This window comes from Pseudonaja textilis, chromosome 7 (genome assembly GCF_049901715.1).
Source record: "Pseudonaja textilis isolate UNSWEBS1 chromosome 7, rPseTex1.2, whole genome shotgun sequence".
Lineage (NCBI taxonomy): Eukaryota > Metazoa > Chordata > Lepidosauria > Squamata > Elapidae > Pseudonaja > Pseudonaja textilis.
This window is the reverse complement of record NC_141996.1, coordinates 17,310,405-17,331,816: the sequence shown is the minus strand read 5'-3', so window position 1 is coordinate 17,331,816 and position 21,412 is coordinate 17,310,405. Positions and strand designations below refer to the sequence as shown.

Below are 21,412 nucleotides of genomic sequence, written 5' to 3'. Positions count from 1 at the left end.
CATTGACAATTACCCAAAATAAACAATCTGGTGAGATTATTCTCTAATTTCCTCTTTGTCTCCTAAATTTGTATGTTCTGCAATATTTTCATAGTTACCATAGTTTCTTACCATAGTTTCTATGGTTAAGAATGCCTAAGACATCTATTTGAGGTTCAGAGGCAAATAAACAGATTTTAGCCCGTTGGCTAAAATTATATATATTGTGTTTAACTTATAAAAGAGTATTAGGAGGGACAGGAAGTTTGTTGGCTGCCAAGAGAGATATCTACAGACTCATTGCTTACTCCAATCCTGTTTCATAATGTCCTAATTAGGGATGACTATCCCTAATTAGGTACGGCAAATTTTCTAATTTAAGAGGAGTAGATCTGTTCATAAGCAACAGACTAGGGGCTGGCATTTTTATTCATGAACTATGGGTGAGCCTCCCTTAACAACTGTTCAAATTTATTGTGGTGCTGAACAACTGGTAGTTAATTGGTAGCAATGTCCTACAGTCTTACAGTGTATGACATCTTTTCTGGCTTCCTACAAGCAAAGCCAATGGGGAAGGCAGCAGGAGGTTACAAATAGCAACCACATGACATCCTCACTTAACAACGGTGCAAGATTCACAGCACCGTTGTGCTGTGAACAATGCCTTAATTTCTTTGCAAAGCAATACAATCATGTCGCGCTTTACAAATGTATCACTTATCAACAGAAATTCCGGTCCCAATATCTGTTGTTGACCCGGGACTATCTGTAATTAAATTTTGCAATAAAAATTAACATTGAAAGTTGCAGTTCGATTTGCAACTGTCTGTATTTTCTCCATTAAGAAAATAAAGCCAAAAAATATTAGAAGAAATTACACATGGCTGGAAAATATGATAAGACAAAATATACCTGAAACCTGAGACATTTTTGTTGGGCTTGATTCCAGGAAATTACAATAAGGGTAACACATATTTGGTTCTACACATCCTAACAGCAGCTAGGATTGCATATGCACAATGTTGGAAAAGCCCAAAAACCCCCGCAGACGATATTATAATCAAACAAATTCTGGAATGTGCGGAGAAGGATGGGTTAACCCTAAAAATTAAAGGAAAAGAAGATTCGGACTATTTCATAACATGGAAACTATTCTATAAATGGTTAAATGACAGATATTGAGGTTAGAGGAGTGGAATTAGGTGAAATATGGTTTATAGGAGAAAGAAAAACAGATGAGTAAATATTTCTGACGGTTATATAATTGATACTATAATGGAAGATAATATATGTTATAATATGATTGATGTCATCATATTACTGCATATTTGTTTATGTATGTATGTATGTATGTATGTATGTATGTATGTGGCATTCAGCTTTGTTCGGGTATTTTCCCACGTCATTGTAGTTGTGCTTTTAAAGTTGTAGCAACGTTTCGGCAGAATCTCATCTGCCAGATGAGATTCTGCCGAAACGTTGCTACAACTTTAAAAGCACAACTACAATGACGTGGGAAAATACCCGAACAAAGCTGAATGCCATACATGTAAGTACCCGCGAAAACTTAAGAATATATACATACATACATACTTACTTACATACATACATACATACATACATACATACATACATATATATACATGCATACATACACACATACACATATACATACATATACATATGTATATGTGTGTGTGTGTGTGTGTGTGTGTGTATGATCATAATGATGATGATGATGTTTGTTAACACCTTGGACATCTAGAGAGTACACTGTTCAACATAGAAAGGAAATGTATGATATAAAACAATTAAAAATATTTTTAAAAAAGAAAATAAAAATTTAAAAAATGATAGTTCTGGGTCTAAAACATAGCAATTAAAAATAAATGTATCTTCCACCTTTCTTCTCCCAGCATTTCCTTCTGTATGCGACAGTCGGCATAAAGAGAGGGCGCCCTTGTTTCACAATAGCGACAAAGACGCCTCTGTGCTGGAGCAGAAGTATGTCCATGAAGTGTATGAAGACATTGCCAGGCATTTCAGCAACACCAGGCATAGTCCATGGCCACAAGTGGTCGAGTTCCTTAAAGGTTTGCCACATGGGTCAATTGTGGCTGATGTTGGTTGTGGCAATGGAAAGTACCTAGGCCTCCGCAAAGACTTGTATATGGTAAGATGATATATGGTTTGCATTTCTGTAAGTTTTGTTTATGTGAATGAAGGCAAATAATATATGTCCCAGGATAATGTTGCAGGATCCAATCTTGCTCAGTCACTGAGACCAGAGGTATAGTCTTCTGAGATAGTGGAAGTTCTCCCTACCAGAATGTGTTTGTTTATGTGCTACATTTTTATGCCATTTTAAATTTAGAACAGATAATCACTTGCAGTTGTTGGCGTCCTTACGGGCATCCCACCAAATTATAGCAGTTCATTTTATTTTATTTTTAGATTAGAGTCAAGAAGCAGATTAAAAGTATGGTGAAATCCATAAATAATCAAAGCACATCTAAACTGAATAAATCTTCAGAGAACCTTTACAAGTTGTTTCAGAAACCCAGTTGTTGTTTCACAAACCCAGCTGCAAAATAATTTTGGCTAAGTTAGATATATGAAAAATCCCCCAAAGCTTTTATTAGGAGAGGCTGTGAAAGAGGACAGGTAGTCCTCAACTTATAACCATTTGATTAGTTACCATTCAAAGTTGCAACAGCAAAAAAAAAAAAGCGACTTCTGACATTTTTGACACTTATGACTGTTGCAGCATCCCTGTGATACCATGATCAAAAATTGGATGCTTGGCAATTGGCATGTATTTATGATGGTTGCAATCTCAAGATCATGTCATTATACTGTAATTGTACTGAGTTGGCCTTGAAGAAGGTATCAGCAGCTATTAAATAAACATAGCTTAGCCCCAAAAGGTTGAATATTGATCAACCTTGATTCTCTTTGGTACAAGATCAGTAAAATATAATCTTTGCCAGGCCTTTAAGATTATATTATTGTACACTTTAATAATAAAGTGGAATTCCATAGTTCTTATAGTTTCTGTTTCCTGATCTGTCCGACTTGACTCATACAAATCTGAAGTATGCCTTTAAATCTAACAGTACAGAGTCCTGGATAGGATTTTAGGCCTGTTCTTAATATTAGATTGCACAGTTCCTAGCAAGGAATTTTCTGACTATATTTACCAATCCCATTTGTTTTCTTTCCATGGCTTTCACATTTTCCCCTTGAGTGTGTCTGAAACAGCTACTTTCCATTTTCATAGAATAAATCAGGCCACTACACAAAGAATAGATAGTAGGATAAATCAAACCACAGTCTGGTTCACTATGTCCAGATTCATATTAGTTATAAAATCAGACAATATCTGCTGGAAGTATCATGTAATCCTATCCCCAAAAGTCAAGAAAATATGAGAGCACAGACAGTGAAGCAACAGGTTTTTAATCTACATCTGAAGATTAAACCATAGGAGAGATTGCTTAGCTTCAGATTATTTTAGTTTTTTTTACAATTGCTGTTCAAAGTGTTGGGCTTGATGGAGTGTAATCTGTAAAGTGAATGTATTGTCCTCCCTGGCTTCTCTAAATTTGTCCTGCCTACTTTAAAAGGTTTTAGTTGTTCATTGCCACATGGCCCAAACCAAATATTGATTGTGGGGGCCATATGTTAAAGTCATTACCATCTAGGTGTAAGAGGTTAGGTCCATGTGGTGGGTATAATCAGGAAATTACACGTTCTCAGAAGTATATACAATTAAGTATATACAATTAATTAAAACTGGATAGCATTTTAGGAGCTAGTTGAAATTACTTTCAGTTAGGGGCTGCTGGAGCTGAATAATTGTTTCACTGATCTGCAGGTTGCAAGTCTCATGTCATTTTTCATGAAGCCTCTGCCAATTTCAGATGATTGGATTTTTTCAGATAGGAAGAGTTATAAAGTACTTCTTGTTGCAGCTGAACATTTTCTGATCACCAGGTTCTACTGACTTTAAACAAATAAGGAACACCTGATACCTTGAAATTTAATTAAAAATGCACAATAATTTTTTTGCCTTTGCTATTTCAGACTTAACATGGTTACCAAATTAGAATTGTTTGGGTTTTTTTGTTTGTTAGAATTATATCTACCGAGATTTTTTGGATCATCATCTACATTAGCAGTAGCATGGAGTATTGTCCATAGTGTGGGGTGACAGGAGATGAGAAAATAAGTTTTGAGGGAAATAAAATGTAGGCAATCCAAAGAGTAAGGTAAGTAGGAGAGACTTTACACTGTCAGTCCATAGAGCAGTTGTGAGTATAGCAGAAACTTTCTTGCTTGGTGATTGCTTGGCGGAGCCGTGTGATAAATGTCCTTTGGTTCCATATAATTCATTGGAGCAAGAATGAAAAAAGAATTTGTTGACGTTTAGTGCAGCTGTTTCAAGAGGAAATGTGCCTTTGTAGCTATTTTTCTTGAGAATGGCCATCTTGAGGTGGTTTATAGGGACTTACTTAGAAGAAACGACTTTCTTTCCTATTTTATTTTCTTTGAAGGTCATTTTAGGAAATGGGATTATTTTTGTCTAATGAATAATAAATCTAGGTTGCTTGTTTTGCTTCAGGTAAAACCATGGGAATTTTAAGCTACAACACAGTGGGTGCTTACTTGACAGTCAAAAACAGCAAAGCTTATTTGTTAGTGTCAGTCAAGCATTGTTCTCTCCTCAGATATTGAGACTACAATAAACAGCTGGCTGTATTCTTACAAAACTGTTGCAAGTCATAGTCTATGGATAATGAATGGCAAGTTTAGTCTTGACTGATACAATGCCGGTGGAATCAGAGGTCATGGCCTGAAATGTGGGTGCATCCTCGTGCACATATAACCCTATATATTACACATAACATACATATGTACAGTGCAGAAACCTCATCTCCTCCTCCCTCTCTTTAAATGTTTTCTTACTTTCGCTGGAAGCATGAAGTCAGTGTTCTGGGTCTCAAGTGATCAGCTAGCTGTTTTGAACTACATTGCAAAGAATCTCTACTTACGCAGCTGACAATGTTGATCAGATGGTCCCTTTTCCACATCCAAATTCAAGAACTGCATTGTTTTATTCAACTCCTGGGCCTTTAACAAAATAGCAGATTGGAAGGGGCACCAGAGGTCCTCCACTCCAACCCCCTGAACAAGCAGGAGACCCAGGTCTTTTCTTAAAAACCTCCATTGATGGAGTGTCCATAACTTCTGAAGGTAAGCTGTTCCACTGGTTAATTGTGTTCACTGTTAGGTAGTTTCTCCTTAGTTCTAGGTTGCTCTTTCCTTGGTTAGTTTCCATCCATTGTTTCTTGCCTTGCTTTCTGGTGCTTTGGAAAATAGGTTGACCCCCTCTTTGTGGAAACCTCAAAACTAAATCTTTATTTTCTTCGTTGGATCTTTGTTAATGTTTGTTGAATCCTTGAAGCTAAAAAAAAAACCCTTTCTATTAATTTCTATAGATACTTATTATCAGGAAAACAATTTGATATGGAGATGCCAAGAAATGAATGGAATAATTATAGAGATTCCTATTTTATGTAGACAGTGGGAGAGTGTCAAAGAGACTTCTCATATTTAGTTTCATGTCCCTATTTTTTCAGTGAATAATTCAAATCTAATCAAAGGCATCCATCATGATGCACAGGGGGAGAAATTGACATCATCATGCAAGCAACAGAAGTTACACCTGCTTTTGATGTCATGCTGCACAATTGCAGAATTGCATAGTTTATGCAACAGTGTCCTGATGCTCATGATATTTTAATATCATTGTGGCTTGTTATGAATGCCTGCAGCCTGGGTATTGTAGTACTTCTTTGTAGCAATCTTACATTCGGTCATAAAGACGGATCAGCAAACCCAACATCTACAGTGAATGATCACCGTTGCATGATATTGCAGTAGCCAAAAATCCAAATCAAAATAATATGTAGGCTGAAATCTTATAAGAATGAAAATGCAGATGTTGTAAAATCCAATTGGATGAAGGTCATTAAAAAGGGTATAATACTTTTTTAATGAGTACATTAGTTGTCAGTTCTCCTATGTAGGTACTGTCAAAGACAGATTGCCACAGGTGAAAAATTACAGCCTCCCAAAGCAAAAACACAAATGGTCAATCCAATGGTGGAATTCAAATTTTTTTACTACTGGTTCTGTGAGTGTGGCTTGGTGGGCATGGCTTGATGGGAATGGCAGGGGAAGAATACTGTAAAATCTCCATTCCCTCCCCACTCCAGGGGAAGGATACTGCAAAATCCCATTCCCTCCCCACCCTACTAACCTGCGTTCCAGCTCCGTTCTCCTGTGCAGGGCAACAAAAGAAGACCCAGCCGATCAGCTGGGACTCGGGAGGCAGAGAATAGATGGGGTTGGGGCCAGTCAGAGGTGGTATTTGCTGGTTCTCCGAACTACTTAAAATTTCTGCTACCGGTTCTCCAGAACTGGTCAGAACCTGCTGAATACCACCTCTGGGTCAATCTTAATATCAATTTATTTTTGGAGGCAACAAGGAAATATTACAGTTTTTAACTTTATTTTTGTGGGAGTCTATCATTAAGATGCTCTGATTTTTCTGTCCAGTAGGTCTTGCTCAAAGATTGGAGTCTACAATGTAACTAATAATTATGTCCAAGCTACATCTTTCAGGCATAAATATGCCTGTTCATAATTCAATAGATTCCTCATGATTTAAAATAGATTGCTGAAAGCAGATGCATTGTAATAGCCGAGATTTTAATAGCAACTTACATTTTGTAAATGAATAGAAAAGAGATAAATGTGTCTGCCAAGGATGATGATGATGATAATAATAATAATAAAGCTTTACTCTGAAAGACTCCAACATTTTTATGATGACAATATAGAGAAAAAGTGAAAGAGGGGAAAAGAAGGTCATACCTAAACTTCTGCTAACACAAAATGTGGCAGCCATTAGTTGTACACTCCTTAGAACCCTATTAGACTGAAGCAGTATATAAATCATCCTGTCTGGTGCAATTTTTAAAAAATCACTCCTACAAAATAATTGCTAATTGCAAAAGGTCGTGTTCTTGTGTTCTGTGACTTTAGAGAGACAATGGAAAGACAAGAAAAATAATTGAATACCACCAGTTTTCTATTCCTAGAGTAGAATAACAGAATAACAGAGGTCTTCTACTCCAACCCCCCTGCTAAAGTAGGAAAGCTTATCCATTTCAGATAAATGGTTGACAAATCTTTTTGAAGGCAAGCTGTTCCACTGATTAATTGTTCTAACTGTCTGGAAATTTCTCCTTCGTTCTAGGTTGTTTCTCTTTTTGATTAGTTTCCATCATTGCTTCTTGTCCTGCCTTCAGGTGCTTTGGAAAATAAGTTGACCCTCTTTTCTTTGTGGCAGCCCCTCAAATATTAGAACGCTGCTATTTCTTTTAATTACACTAGACATACCCAATTCCTGAAACCGTTCTTCATATATTTTAGCCCCCTAATCACACTTCTTACGGTCACTAAGGTCAAGAAATACTGCTCTAGATTGTGTCTCTTTGTCAGGAGTTCATTTTTGCCCCCCTAATAAACACATTGTGTGGTCTAAAAAAGTTTGCAAACGCTTACTGCACAGGTCCACCATGTTCAGAATGATTCTGGCAGGCCCGTGAAATTACCCCAGCCAATTGTGGTTTATTTGATAAACCATGGCTTAGTGCAATATGTGAATTAGTTCTGTATCGGCAACATACTGCCAAGATCCTTCAGCAAGATTGTCTCAGTTCCCTGCCTGTGAGCTGATTCACCACCATCATCTCTCTCTGTTGCTACTGAATATTCAGGGATCCTTCCCTTTGAGTTGATTTTGAATTGCTTTGCAGTGGGAAAAGTCAAGGCAATTATAGCTCCTTCTCCTTGTTCCCTTGCAGACGGCAGGTGAAAAATGAACAGGAGACAGCAGAATAAGGGGGAGAACACCCTTACCTCCATGGCAGGAGTCTTGTCGGGTGCCCAACTCTACCCAACTGTTTTGTAATGCCCTTCTAAGCACCTTGAAACATCTCACTTTTCAGATTTGATGGAATAAATCAGTAGATCATGGAAAATATTTCTGTTGTTTTGAAATGCCTTGGAGGCATTCCAGGCAACCATTTGTAGTAAAAACCATTGATGGATGTCATTTCTGCTCCACAAAATACCAAGGGCTCGCTTGTGGGAAGCTTGGATACTCAGATTTTATTAGCAGCCAAGAAGCTAAAGTATCTTGGAGATTAAAGACTAGAAACAGCAAACAGCGAAAGCTTAAAAGTATAATGCAAGTTGCCGGAAACGCATCTGCCAGCGAGATAGGCTTCTGATTTTCAATATTGCATCTTTTGCCCAAAAAGGTGATATGGCATTCTCTGTGGTAGAAAACAAAGCTTTATGTGAACCAAATGTTAAAGGCCGATTCAGAACAAGTAGACCAATGGAATTTCTCTCTTTTTCTCTGCATGCTGTCATCCTTCTTGCTGTGTTTGTATGCATTTGCCAGAATTTAATTTGCTTTCTCAAGATTCTCATGCTATTAGTTATAGCTGAGATATTTCTCTGGGGAGCCACATAATTTCATTTGGTGGCTGGATTTCAGAATTAGATGTAGTTCTCTCTCCATTAGCTTTCTGATACATTACATCAATCAGATTTCAATGGACTTAAATGATTTAATTCCACCTGGTGGAGTTAGTTATTATGAAGTAGAGCTAAATGCCCACAGCATCTCATGTTCCTTTTTGTTCCCTGAACTTGGATAAGTAATTAATCTCTCCTGGGTTGCATGCTCCCTTACAATTATTCTCTTCTGCATTTTCTATCTTAATTGCTACTTCGATAATAGAAATAAATGGGGCTACTGCTGAAATATGGCTACAGTCTAGGATGGAACCATAACATTTTGACTTCTTTCTTTTCTGGTCTAAAGAAACACAGTCATCCGATGTCAAGACCAAAAATGGGACAGAAGCTATTCTTTTATATATTCTATCCTTTATTTTATTGAAAAAAAATCTAAGGAAAATGGCTCTTTCAGTAATTTTTCTGAAGGATAATTTTTGTGAAGTAAAAGTCATTTGATTTTTTAAAAATAGTTGTTATCATGCAGAGACATGAGTTCTGAAAGCATGTTTTCTAATTGATGAGGTTCATTACCTGGAAATTGACTGAAAATGGCTCTTTACTGCTATTTATTAAATGCTACTTCCATCAACTGAGGGGTAAATTAAAAGTTACTTTCTCCTCACGATTGTATTTTAATGTTGTTGTAGTTTTTGGTGGTCATTTTAGAGCCAACTTCTTTTTTTTTTTTGTAAATTTAATTTGGGTTTTCACAAAGAGAAAAAAAAATACAAATAAAACATCTTTTTTGAAAGTAGCGTAATCCCGGGTTACATTTCTTTGTACAGACACAAATTCAGGTTCATGCTCATTTTTATATTCTATTCCATATCTTATTACTATTTTACATTTTCTGCATAGCTTCTCCCCTCTTTTAATTTTCTCAATTTTATTTTAATTATCTCATCTCAATTCAAATCATTGTATTTATATTTTTTGTCTATCCTGTTTCAATCATCTATTATCTTTTCTCATTAAACAAAATTTCTCCTGTAGTTACTGATTGGAGTATGACGCCTTTATATTTTTTCCCTAAAGTTGTAACATTCAATATAATACATAACTTCCATTCGGATTCTGCTTGGTACATTCTTAAAATACACACTGTATTCTTAAAAAAAGAAAAAAATTCTATGTATATAATTAAAACAACATTCCATTTCAATTCAATTCTATCATTAATATTAATATTCATTAAAGTCTTAACATCTTTAACATTACTTTTCAATTAAATATCATACTTCTATGGGAACAATTATAAACTTTCCATAGTTAATTTCCCCCCTCTTCACTTATATTTTATAAAACATTAACTAATTAAAATGTTCCTGTTCCTTCCTAATTCAACTTTCTCATTTATTTTATTTCACTTATTTTATTCACAAACATTTCACTAAATTACGCGAACTATTTTATTCCTCATTTTAATCATACATTGTTTCCAATTTTCTAAAGTTATTTCTATTACTAATATAACAATACAATCTTATGTACATTTACAGAATCCCTTTTTCAGTTAGATTTTCACTCATTATCTCTAAATAGGTCCTGTTTCTCTATATCTTGCTCCGGTCCTCTGTAACTTCTTTTCCTTTCCTTCTTCCCTCTCTTCTTTTCTCTCCCCTTTTTACCCCCTTGTTTCTCTACCTCTATTTCTCTCTTCTGTATTCCCCTTTTCTGTTGCTTTCCAGTATTATACTTATTTTTCGAATTATTTTTCTTTTCTTTGGTTGTTTTTTTAAGTCTTACATTCTCCATTCTCTTTCCTTTTTCTTCCCCCCATAAAATTGCTTGTTCATTAAAGATGGCTTCTTCTTTGTCCCAGTCTTCTTGTTTTGCAGTCGTTTCTTGTTGTTTCTCATAGTTCCAAATCTCCATTTCTAAGAATTGAAAAACGAAGCCAAAAGAACCCTTCCCTTCTTGTGCATCTTCTTTGTACTTTTTAAGTTCCATTTTCAATTCATCCAGAAGTGGTGCCACTGTATAAATTTTTAAACAACTACCCGATTGATTTTAGTCATTCAAATATAATAACCAAGAATCCAAAGATCACCAAATAATCCAAATACACGCAAGCTGTTTCTTTTTTGCTCTTTTTTTTTCACTTTCTCTTCCTGGGGTTACTATTTAGTTGCAAAGTTTCAGTTAAAATGTATCTTTTAGAAGTCTTGTTGAAGTTTTACTGTAGATTCTTTTTAATTCCAGGCAGTCTCCTCCCTCTTCCAGATCCTGCCCTTATTCCTTTTCTCCCCCTTCCTGCTTATGAAAAAGAAAAATTTTAATGTCCAGAAATCTTTATTATCCCTTTGGCATTTTGTTTTATTTTCAGCTTAATTGCCTATTGATGTCAAAGCGGAATTTTCCGATTTCTTATTTAAGTCTCTTAGTTGTCAGTATAGGGAATGAGAGAGAAGGAAAAAAAGCCAAACCTTTCCCTTTTCACTTTCCTTTGCTGCTTCCAACTCTTCTTTGGGAGCGATGTTATTTTTTGTAAGTTTAAATTCCAGGGTACCTTAGTTGTTGCTTTTACAATTTAACCCGGTCAGCCAAAACTTTCACTTCTTATCTTCCTGCACATTCTTTTCCGGTCGAGTTCTCCTTTGTGGTGGCCATTTCTGACCACCGCTGCAACTGCCTTCGGGAAAGGGAGTAATGGCCAGCTGAGGAAGAGAGATGCGGCTCTCCTCAACGCTTCTGGTGGTCTCTCCCCTCTTCATCACCTCTACGGGGTGGCTTGGCCCCAAAACCAGCCGGCTTGGGGCGCTCCAGCGGCGAGCCCAGACAGAAACTGTGCATGATCACAGATTTCTGTCTGTCGCCGAAGCCCTTCAAACCGGAAGTCCTAGAGCCAACTTCTATATAAATAAAATACAGATAATTCTCGACTTACAACAGTTTGTTTAGTAACCATTCAAAGTTATAATGGCACTGAAAAATGTGATTTATGACTGTTTTTCATAGTTACGACTTTTGCAGCATCCACATGATCATGTGATCAAAATTCAGATGCTTGGCAACCAGTTCATATTTATGACCTTTGCTGTGTCCCAAGGTCATGTGATCACATTTTGTGACCTTCAGGCAAGCAAAGGCAATGGGGAAGCTAGGTTCACCTACCAAGTTACTAACTTATTAACTCCAGTGATTCACTTAACAACCGTGGCAAGAAAAGTCATAAAATTGGGCAAAACTCACTTAAATACATAAATTTTAGGCTCAATTGTGGCTGTAAGTTGAGGACTACCTGTACATGCACAAGATTCAAATGTTAGCCATAAAATAACAATGACGTAACAATGAAGCAGCAGTATTACTAATATCGGCAGCCAACCCAAAATATCAACATATAAATTAAAACAGATCAGAGGAATTCCTGTCTATTTCAGGATTCTTAGCACAGACAGTAATGCAACATCTGGAAATAAGAGTACGCTTAAAGATACATCCACAAATATTCATACCATGTAGTTGACATTTTTGCCATGATCAAAAAGAATACACACAAAAGAATCACGAATATATTTCAGGAATTAAATTCACAAAAGGGAAATATGACCCTACCCTTCCTGGATATACTCTTAACTGAAGGGTGAACAACTATGGCCACTTTATGACTTGTGGCCATGGTTGGGTCAGTGTTCTATCCTAGGCTTCCCCAAAAAACACTAAGCAAACTCTGTGTCCCAGAAAAATCTCTTTTATTAAATGAATGTGAATTTCTTGCATTAACATTCAACCAGCGGCCTGGCAAACAGTCTTTCAAAAGTATAATTATGAGCCCAGACCCTATCTATCTTGAAAAGCTGCCCGGTAAATATTTCCAAACAGTGCTGACAGGGAAGGGCTGGGCACAGAGTCTCTAGGTTATACAGGTAGATCTTTACGAGGCTGGAATGAATGAACGAATGGTTTCCTGCAAAAGCCTCCCCCCACCCTTTGGTCCTCTTTTAATCCTTATGGGAGGGGCCATTCATCGTCCACCTGTGGCCTTACTCCCACATCAACCCCGAGTTCTTAATTGTTCCTTCCTTTTGGCAAGTCTGTGCATGCGCAGGCTGGGAACCGGTTCCAGAAGCTTCCCCAGCTCACTGCTATCCAAGCCGAAGGCATCTGATGACTGCCAGCCTGCCCTGACCCCCATCTCTGCCTCTGACGCAGAGACCTCGTCCGAGCCTTCCTCAGCCTCTAGGACTGGCCCGGGTTCCTCCCCAACTTTCTCGCTGTCCAACTCTGCTGCCAGCTTTGTCAGCCGCCGCCGGGCCACAACACTCAGGAATTCTGGGAGTTGAAGTCCATGGGGTTCTATGCCTCCTTGCCTGAACTCTCCACGATTCTTTCATCAGTTGCAGCGTGACCTTTTTCAGTTGCTAGTTTTATCTGTCCCCATTACACGTGGCACTGCTTTCTATCCTGCATCTTCTTTATTCTCATAGTGGAAGCTCTTCTGCATTCTCTGGACTTCCTTGCTTTTCTGTTCCCGTTTGTTGATATGGGCAGCCACAAGGCTCAAGGTTGCACCTCTCCTTTCTGTCTTTGCTGTCTATCCAGGGTATGAATACAAATAGTGTATCAAATGCAGAACATCTTGTTGGCAAGCTGGGTGATTGTACCGCTGTTGGAAAAAAGTTCATCGTTATTCATCTGCATTATTGCACATGCTCCGACGTTCAGCCTTGGCATTCCAAATCGGCTGCTGGACTGAAGTTCGTCTCTGAATAAATCCTGATCACACAAGCATGTCGAGAGAGGAAGAAAGTTAATTAGTTAGAAAAAATGTTAAAATAACCTCTGATAATCTGAATGAGATCACAGCCTTAATTGGGGGAATGATAAAATAAAAAGTTTGCAGTAATCATCTCTTTCCAGTTTCCGTGGATGTGTATCCAGCATTCATCACGTTTATGCCAAAGGGAAATTTCCTCAGGAGCTGGTATATCCTTTGTATTTTCATCACACTTGAAATAATGGATGCTCCAAAGTATTTTTATTTTTATTGCAAGATGTAATCTTTTTATTTTGGGCAGTAGATTCACTTTGCTACATAGGACAGTACAATTATGACTTCACAATTATTTGATATACTTTAGATGCAAATTGGAATTTTGTACTCTGGCTGTCATATGCTTTATTCCTTTTGGTTAGCTAAGCGATGGCTCATTACATTTCATCACACTACAGTGTTATTGTCTTTTGCAAGGTTATCTCAGGCTTCTTTTTGATTGAATCCCTGCTTCTCTGTCCATTTTTACTTTTTTACCGGGACAGCAAAAAGTGATTAAGCTGAATGCAATTTCGCCTCTTTATAAGATATCCAAGTTTGCCTCTTGAGTTTCTATTTCGTTGCTGAGATGTTCATATGAAGGACCAAATTCTACCCCTTTCTCCCAGCTCTAAATTATCTAACAGGGCTCCTTGTCAAAAATTGTTTTCATCACTGTTTTAACTTTTAAACTTTGTAAACACCAGAATGGACCAATTTGTTTGTTTGGAGGGCAATCTGTTCTGCAGATGGTGGGCTCTGGTGCTGTAAATGTTCTTAATTAAAATCAAAGTCTTTATGATCATACCCAGTAATGAAGTTGGCACCATCAGCAATAAAGATTTCCCAGTTATGGCAAATCTATGATATTAATAGCATTATGTACAATTGGCATGCACTTTACATTTACCCTAATCCAACAGAACTGAGATGTGGAATATTGTATGCTTTTTTTTCTTACAGATCTTTCCCTTTAATGAAATGGAGCAAATCTGTTTTGTGGATTAGATCTGGCATATATTCTGTCAATAAACCACTTTGTAACTGGCAGTTAAAGCTGACTAAATTGAGAATTTAATCTGTCTTGGCTGGAAACACTAAAATAAATAATGTTGTTAAATGTTGTTAAAAAATTCTATTTATGTTAACACAATCGTTAACGTAAATAGTTAGAGTTTCCAAAGGAAACTATTTATTGGTTTTTGTATGTCCCATCTTTTGACTTTACATGGCATTGTTTTCATTTGATATATGCAAGTGCATGAATCAAACCAGGTTTACAGCTTTCGCATTCTGTTTTTATTGTCTTCTAGCAGCTAATCCATCAACTAAAATTAGTCTTGTAGATCAACATTTATATTCATAGCAAGCAATCCGTGGCACAAATTTACATGATTCCCTGTGCTGTTGGTTTTTTGCTGTAATAAACTTTTTATATGTAATTTATTATCTTTCTGCAAATATAATATCTTGCCTGTAAACAGACTGATTCCTGGATTGCCGTGATGATTATGAATAACCATAAGTTTACATATAATCCATGAATAAAAAAACCCATAGATTTATTTCACTCACCTTTCTGTTCAGAAAGAATTATGGGATTTTTGGAAATAGTGTGATATATTGCAGGAGAATATAAATCAGGAGTCACAACTTATGGAGGTTTAGTGGATGTTCCTAAATTTTGAGAGCGCGTTATACACATTTTCACAAAAGGCTGCCATAGGGGATATGCTTAGTCACAAAATACCTATTTATCCAAAGGCAAAATTGTAAAGTTTCCAGTCTCCCTTTCTGGCTTTTATGGGTCCAGGTAGAAGTAACATTATTTGACATAAAGGTAATGTTCGAGACTGAGTTGGCTTTGCAAATCAATGTTAGCTTTCTATCTTAAAAAAAAAAAAGAATCTAAAAAGTAATAAAACCAAGTAGAACATGGGGCCCAGCAGGCACTGCAGGAGGGACAGTGGGGAAATGCTACTGGTTTGGCCCAGTTCAGCCGAACTGGTATCAAAAATTGCTACTGTTCGGTCAAACCTGTAGTAAAAAAAGCTCTTGACGATCAGCTGAGAGGAGAAAGAAGAGAAAAGCGCAGGATCGGTCCTCCCACCTGCCCCTGTGCTTTTCTGTTCTTTATCCTCTCAGCTGATTGGTGCAGGAGGACCTCAACTGGTGTTTGGAAAGTTGTGTGCGTGTGTTAGGGGAGCGCACACCAGTGGTGGGATTCAAATTTTTTTTACTACCGGTTCTGTGGGCATGGCCTGGTGGGCGTGGCAAGGGAAGGATACTGTAAAATCACTAAACCAGTAGGGAAACTTGTAGAATCCAACCACTGAGGAAGTATCCCTGGGGACCATAGTAGAGTTTTAGGCTACAAGCGTAGGGCAGAATTACCAAGCTTGCTTGTTTCTTGCACCAATCGAAAAACTACTTGGGATTCAGCCCGGTGCTTCCTTTTCAAATCTCCTTCGTTCTATAGCTGCTGCTCTCAAGTTGATAGCAATAATACAGTAGAAGTGTTTCTGCTACAATCCCGCTGGCCTTCCAAAGCTATCCACAAAGCCTTTCCACGTTGTTTGATGCGATCTGAAGGTCAAATGAGAGTGCTACAGTGCTTCTTTTCTTGAGATGGAAAATTGAAGTGATCTCTCCCGCTGTGTGTTTCCATGCTATTTGAACTGGGCTGTGATAGGAAACATACAGATGGTAGTAAATTAATAAACCCAATTCAGGCTGTCTCTGAACTTCTTATTGATTGGAAAAAAAGGGAGGAAGACAACTATAAAGCTGTCTAACAGCAACAGCATAAATGCCCTTTTCATGCCGTAGATTATTAAAAACAAACAGAAAACCTCCGATTTCAGGCCAAAAGCAGATGTCTCAGTGATTCTATAGATGGAATGCTCTGCCAGTTGAGACTGGTTTGTTCCAAAATTTAGATAAATCTATTTGAATAAGAACAAGTTTATTAGGGGATAGAAGTTCTTCCGTATTTACAATCACTGCCAAAAATTGTTCTTAGTAGTTTCTAGAACCGTGGTTTATATTCCTCATAAACCTAAATACTATCCTACCAAGGGGTGGGTGTCAAAAATCCCAGCAACTGGTTCGCTGACTAGTTACTGGGTGGGCGTGGCCTACTAGAACTTCTGGTTCAGCTATTTTTCCAGAGGTTTCCCTCAGACCTGTGGGAGGGTGAAAATGGCCTCCTTCAGGCTCTGGAAGCTGGAAATAGGCCCATTTTCAGACTTCTGAAACTTCTGGTTCGGCCCGTTTTTCACCCTCCCAGAGCCTTCGTGCGGACCCTGAATTTACCTGCATCCAAAACGGGCCACCTGGAGACTCCTGGAAGGGGAGGGGTGGGATGGGCAGGGCCAGGCAGTTCAGCAAACCAGATATAAATTTAACATCCGGTTCGCTTGAACAAGTCCGAACCGGTAGAATCCCACCCCTGATCCTACCAATGAAGCCAGGCTGAAGGAACTTGTGGTTCAGGTCAGCCTAAAGCAAAGACGATAGCTTAGTGCAGATACATTACCCGTGACAAACATTGTCTCAATCTGAAGTTGTCTCCTATTACCTGGCTGGTTGCTAATTATTATACTAACTAACAGGAACAGAGGTTAGAAACTAAACAGAATTTTAAAAGATAACAAAAATTTGCACTGAACATTTTGCAAGATGGATAAACTAATTGTATTATTATTCTGTGATTAATATTGATAGAGTTATTAAGATTGCTAGTATGATTATGGTTATCATTGTATTTTTACTTAAAATTAATTGTGCCAGGACAACACGTGGTTCAGATAGACATGCAATTTGTTATGTTTCTCAAAGAAAAATGTACAAATATTTTTTTAAAAAAAATATATTTTCAGTTATAAAGTCTTCTTCTTCCTAACATATTCCCGCAGGTTCAGATCATTGAGTGCCACTTTGCAATTTTATAAATTTTTAGTTATAAAATAGTCTTGTCAAAAGTAACATTGGACAGTAAGAGCAGCTAAGTGGCTCCAGTTAAACAGTAATCTCGATCCATTTTCAGAGTACTGTTCTCATGAAAGATGTATTGTTAAAGCCATCTTTAGTGGAAATTGGATAAATGGTGGGTGGAACTGTGCTTGGCCTAGCCTTTGTATTCAGCCTATCCTACTATGCCTTGTATTCGTTGTAGTTTTGATGTCCTCTGCTGAATAACTGTATGTGTATTGATTTTATTCCAAACTGCTTTGAGTGTTGTACAGAAGAGAAGCGAGGCAGGAGAATGTATTTCAAATAAACAGGGTCATAGCTAATATTGCTGCAAGCATTCCTAAGTGAATTGTCTTGCGGGAGAAAAAGCAAATAAAAAGGGCATAGGTAGCCATGTTTGCTCTCATTGCTATCCTTCCCTCACACTTTTTTTTTAAAAAAATTGCCAAATTGACAGAACGTACAGTGGGAATTGCAATCGGTGGAAGAAATGAGAAAACATTCCCTTTCCCTGTGGGAAACTTGGAGCACAGGATCAGTCAGGATCCATTTCCAGTTGTTTCTGTGCATATCAAATGATAATGGAAAGTGGAATTAAAATGCAAACCTTACTTTTAATTATCCCAGATGGGGTGTCTTGATGGCAGGAATGAGATAGAGAACTGCTACTGCTGGATCAAACAATAGTTTGCTTTTGATACTGTTTAGACAGAGTTGATAAGCTCACCTTTTATAAAATGCAGCTAATATTGAACTATCTCTTGAGTCTTGGTAGGGGAAAAAAGCAGGTTTATAAATCAAGGCAATCAGTGTGGTGTATTGTGTTAAAGAACAGCATAAAAGAGAGAAACTTAAAAGCTTTGATGCCTGCAGGTGTAATTTGGAGTTTACCGTCCTTCACATCTGGGCAGCCAGCTGTTACTGTTCCTTTCACTGAAGAAACATGCGTGCATGCTGTTAATCCAGCACTTAGATCATTATTTTGGTTCTTCCCTAAAGAGATAAAATTAATCAATTTTCTGTATTCTGCACAGTAGCTGGAAAACTAGATTGTTTATTTCTGTAAAACTACATAACGTTAATGTTCATTCCTGGTTTATGTACAGCCTTTTGACACTTTTTTTTTATTTTAACAGTTGGGCTGTGACCGTAGTAAAACTCTGGTAGACATCTGTGGAGAGAAGGAGTTTCAGGCTTTTGTGTGCGATGCGCTCACTGTGCCAATACGGAGTGGTTCTTGTGATGCTTGCATATCCATTGCGGTCATCCATCATTTTTCAACAATGGTAGGTTAAAACTGCCTAAAAGTAAAAAATAATAATAATAATTTGTCCTTCTGTTTCATGGTTGTTGTTTTCATTCCAGGGAGCTGTGATTCCCAGTTCCATTTTTGAATCTTCCAAAGAACTTCCAGAGATTGCTCCTTTGATTTTTACATCACAGTTATTGGTGTCATTGAATTAAGGCTTACTGTTCTATTTTTTTTTTTTTAATCTATACCTTTTTCTAGGGTGGGACTGGGGGCAAGAAAGAAAATGGGAAATAAATTCTGGAGAAACTTCCCATCCTGTGAAATTCCTGTACTGTTAAAAAAAAAATTAAGTTTCTTAACAGCCCGTACAGTCTGCAATACAAATTCCTAAATTCTATCTATTCTGATTGGCAGTGGTTCTTCATGTTCTCTGGCATATTATCTTAAGTTTTTGTTCCCTGAAGATGCTGCTGCTAAATCTGAAATGTTTATACAAAGCCCATGTGGGACCACTTAGCAGTGATCCCGTTTCAACCTCACTGGAGATGGGCCTATCGAAGCAAATTATGAATCCAGGGTTGTAGTGTGGTGTGAGATCCTTCTGAATCTTCTGAATCGATTTTTGCAAGACTTCGGTCACCAAGTTAGCCAATATGGCATAAACTTTTCCTATTTTGGATGTGAACAGATCATAGAACTTGCGTGCTGTAGTTCTCAGTTTTACTAGCTACATCACAGTCAATATATTTGTTGTAAGCATCAGAACAGAGGATAAAGGATTTTAGCTTAGCTACTGGAAGACCTCTTTTGCCTAATTTTTTTTGTTGCAGCAGTCATAAAGCAAACACCACAGTCATTAAGTGAACCATTATTCACAAAGGGTGTTTTTTTCACAGAAACTGAAAGTAAATGTAGTTTCCAACAAAAATGTCATAAACTGTAATCTCATGACTGCAGGATGCTGCAAACCACTGTTGATGCAGTTCCCGAGTACCCAAAATGCAGTCATGTGACCGCAGGGCATGGACAGTTCTCCGAACTCTGAATGTGATCATAAGTCTGTCATAACCTCAAATGGTCACTAGGCAACAACCGGTTGTAAGTTGAGGACTACCCATAATTAAAATGTTTCTTAGTTCTTTCTTTCCATAAAGTTGTTCTTTCTTTCCATAAAGTTGTTCTTTCTTTCCATAAAGTTGTTGACACGTTTATGGTAGCCATTTCTTGTTCTGTAAGTTTGTTTATTTCATTCTTTGCTGAATTTATAAAAATAAATATTTCATTTTATATTCTATTCTATTAATTTCATTGATATAGAATTCTATTAAATAGCTGAAAAGCATGAAAGAAGTAAACAGACCACAGAATAGTACCGTGTTCCTAATTCTCTGAGCTCGGTCTTGTATTTTGTTTTTGTTCTGAGTACGGTTTTTAGTTTGTTACGTTTTTACCTTTAGAATGAGTATCTGTGTTTCTCTCCCTTGACTAGGAGAGGAGGCAGGCTGTGCTCTGTGAACTGACTCGGCTGCTGAGACCTGGTGGGAAAGCACTTGTTTACGTTTGGGCAATGGAACAGGAGTACAAGGAGCAGAAGTCGAAGTATCTGAAAGGGAAAAATGCTAGTGATAAAAGGCTTGGCAAAGCTGTCAGCGACAGGCTAAATCAAACAGGCAGCACTGAATGCCAAGGTTTGGCACAGCCCAGCAAGGACTGTAATCAGCCTAATGGGACGAGCAACAGTCCAGACAAGGTAGTTCCTACCAGACTTCCAGTTCATACAAATAGAACTTCCTTTGAAACTCAAGATGTCTTGGTCCCTTGGCACCTGAAAGATGGAATAAGGAAAAAGACAGGACATGCCAAGCTTTCTCAGCCTCTGGATGGCCCTCCAGAGCCCAACCCGGTTTTTCACCGCTATTACCATGTCTTCTATGAAGGTGAACTGGAACAGCTGTGTAAACAACTAGACTGCATAAAGGTGCAAGGAAGTTATTACGACCAAGGAAACTGGTGTGTGGTTCTTGAAAAGCAGTGATGCCTTCACAGTTCTGGGGAGGCAGCTGTGTCTTTGATGAATTTATTGATACAATTATTTCCATGGATATTTCTAAAACATGGTTGGTTACCCTGGCATTTGGTATTGTGTTTACATTAAAAAAAATAAATACCACTTTTACATGCTGCGACGAGAGAGAGCTGTTTTTCTTCCCCGATTTATGAAATTCTAGCCTGATGATCAGATTTCACGATCATCCTTGCAATTTACAGATCTGTTGGTTCTAGGAGATGTGATCAAATAATGAAAGCTTCTGATTTGATGCACTCATATGCAGTGGAACAATTGAGAAATGTCAACATTATGGAAGGATATAAATGACTATTTTATTTAGCAAAACTAGCGGGTGAATTTCGGTCCTGTGCATCTGGGGCAGGCCAGAACAAACAGCATAAGAATACCTCAAATCATTGTAGGGATTTGATCAAAGAAACACAGAGCATGTGCTCAATATAATGAAACAAAGAGATGTATTTGTACCCAATGCAGGAGCAGGCCTGGAATGGTTTCAGAGTAGGAGAAGCAACAATGGGACATTTGGAAAGGTAATATAACATCTTTGGTTCAAGGCAGTGCCAGCATTCTATTGTTATTCTAGCAAGCTTGCCCATTTTCTCCTTCACCACAATTATTGCAGAGAAAGAGAAATAAGAGGCCAACTGGCACATTCCCATGTACTTAGCAATCTCCCACAACTTAAACTTGGTTGTGAATTTTAAAGGCATTTGGA

The 21,412-nt window shown here is 37.6% G+C and overlaps 1 protein-coding gene across 5 annotated transcripts in view; it reads left to right on the top strand.

Annotated features, from left to right (window-relative positions):
- ALKBH8 (alkB homolog 8, tRNA methyltransferase) overlaps positions 1 to 20,807 on the top strand; it is a 65,145-nt gene extending 44,338 nt beyond the window's left edge. For all 5 annotated transcript variants that reach the window (XM_026721033.2, XM_087937109.1, XM_087937107.1 and 2 more), the window contains 3 exons: positions 1,896 to 2,152; positions 18,511 to 18,660; positions 20,116 to 20,807. In XM_026721033.2, coding sequence (XP_026576818.1) covers positions 1,896 to 2,152; positions 18,511 to 18,660; positions 20,116 to 20,661 — 953 coding nt within the window. In that variant the 3' untranslated portion in view covers positions 20,662 to 20,807. The remainder of the gene's footprint in view (positions 1 to 1,895; positions 2,153 to 18,510; positions 18,661 to 20,115) is intronic.
- The last annotated feature ends 605 nt before the right edge of the window (positions 20,808 to 21,412 follow it).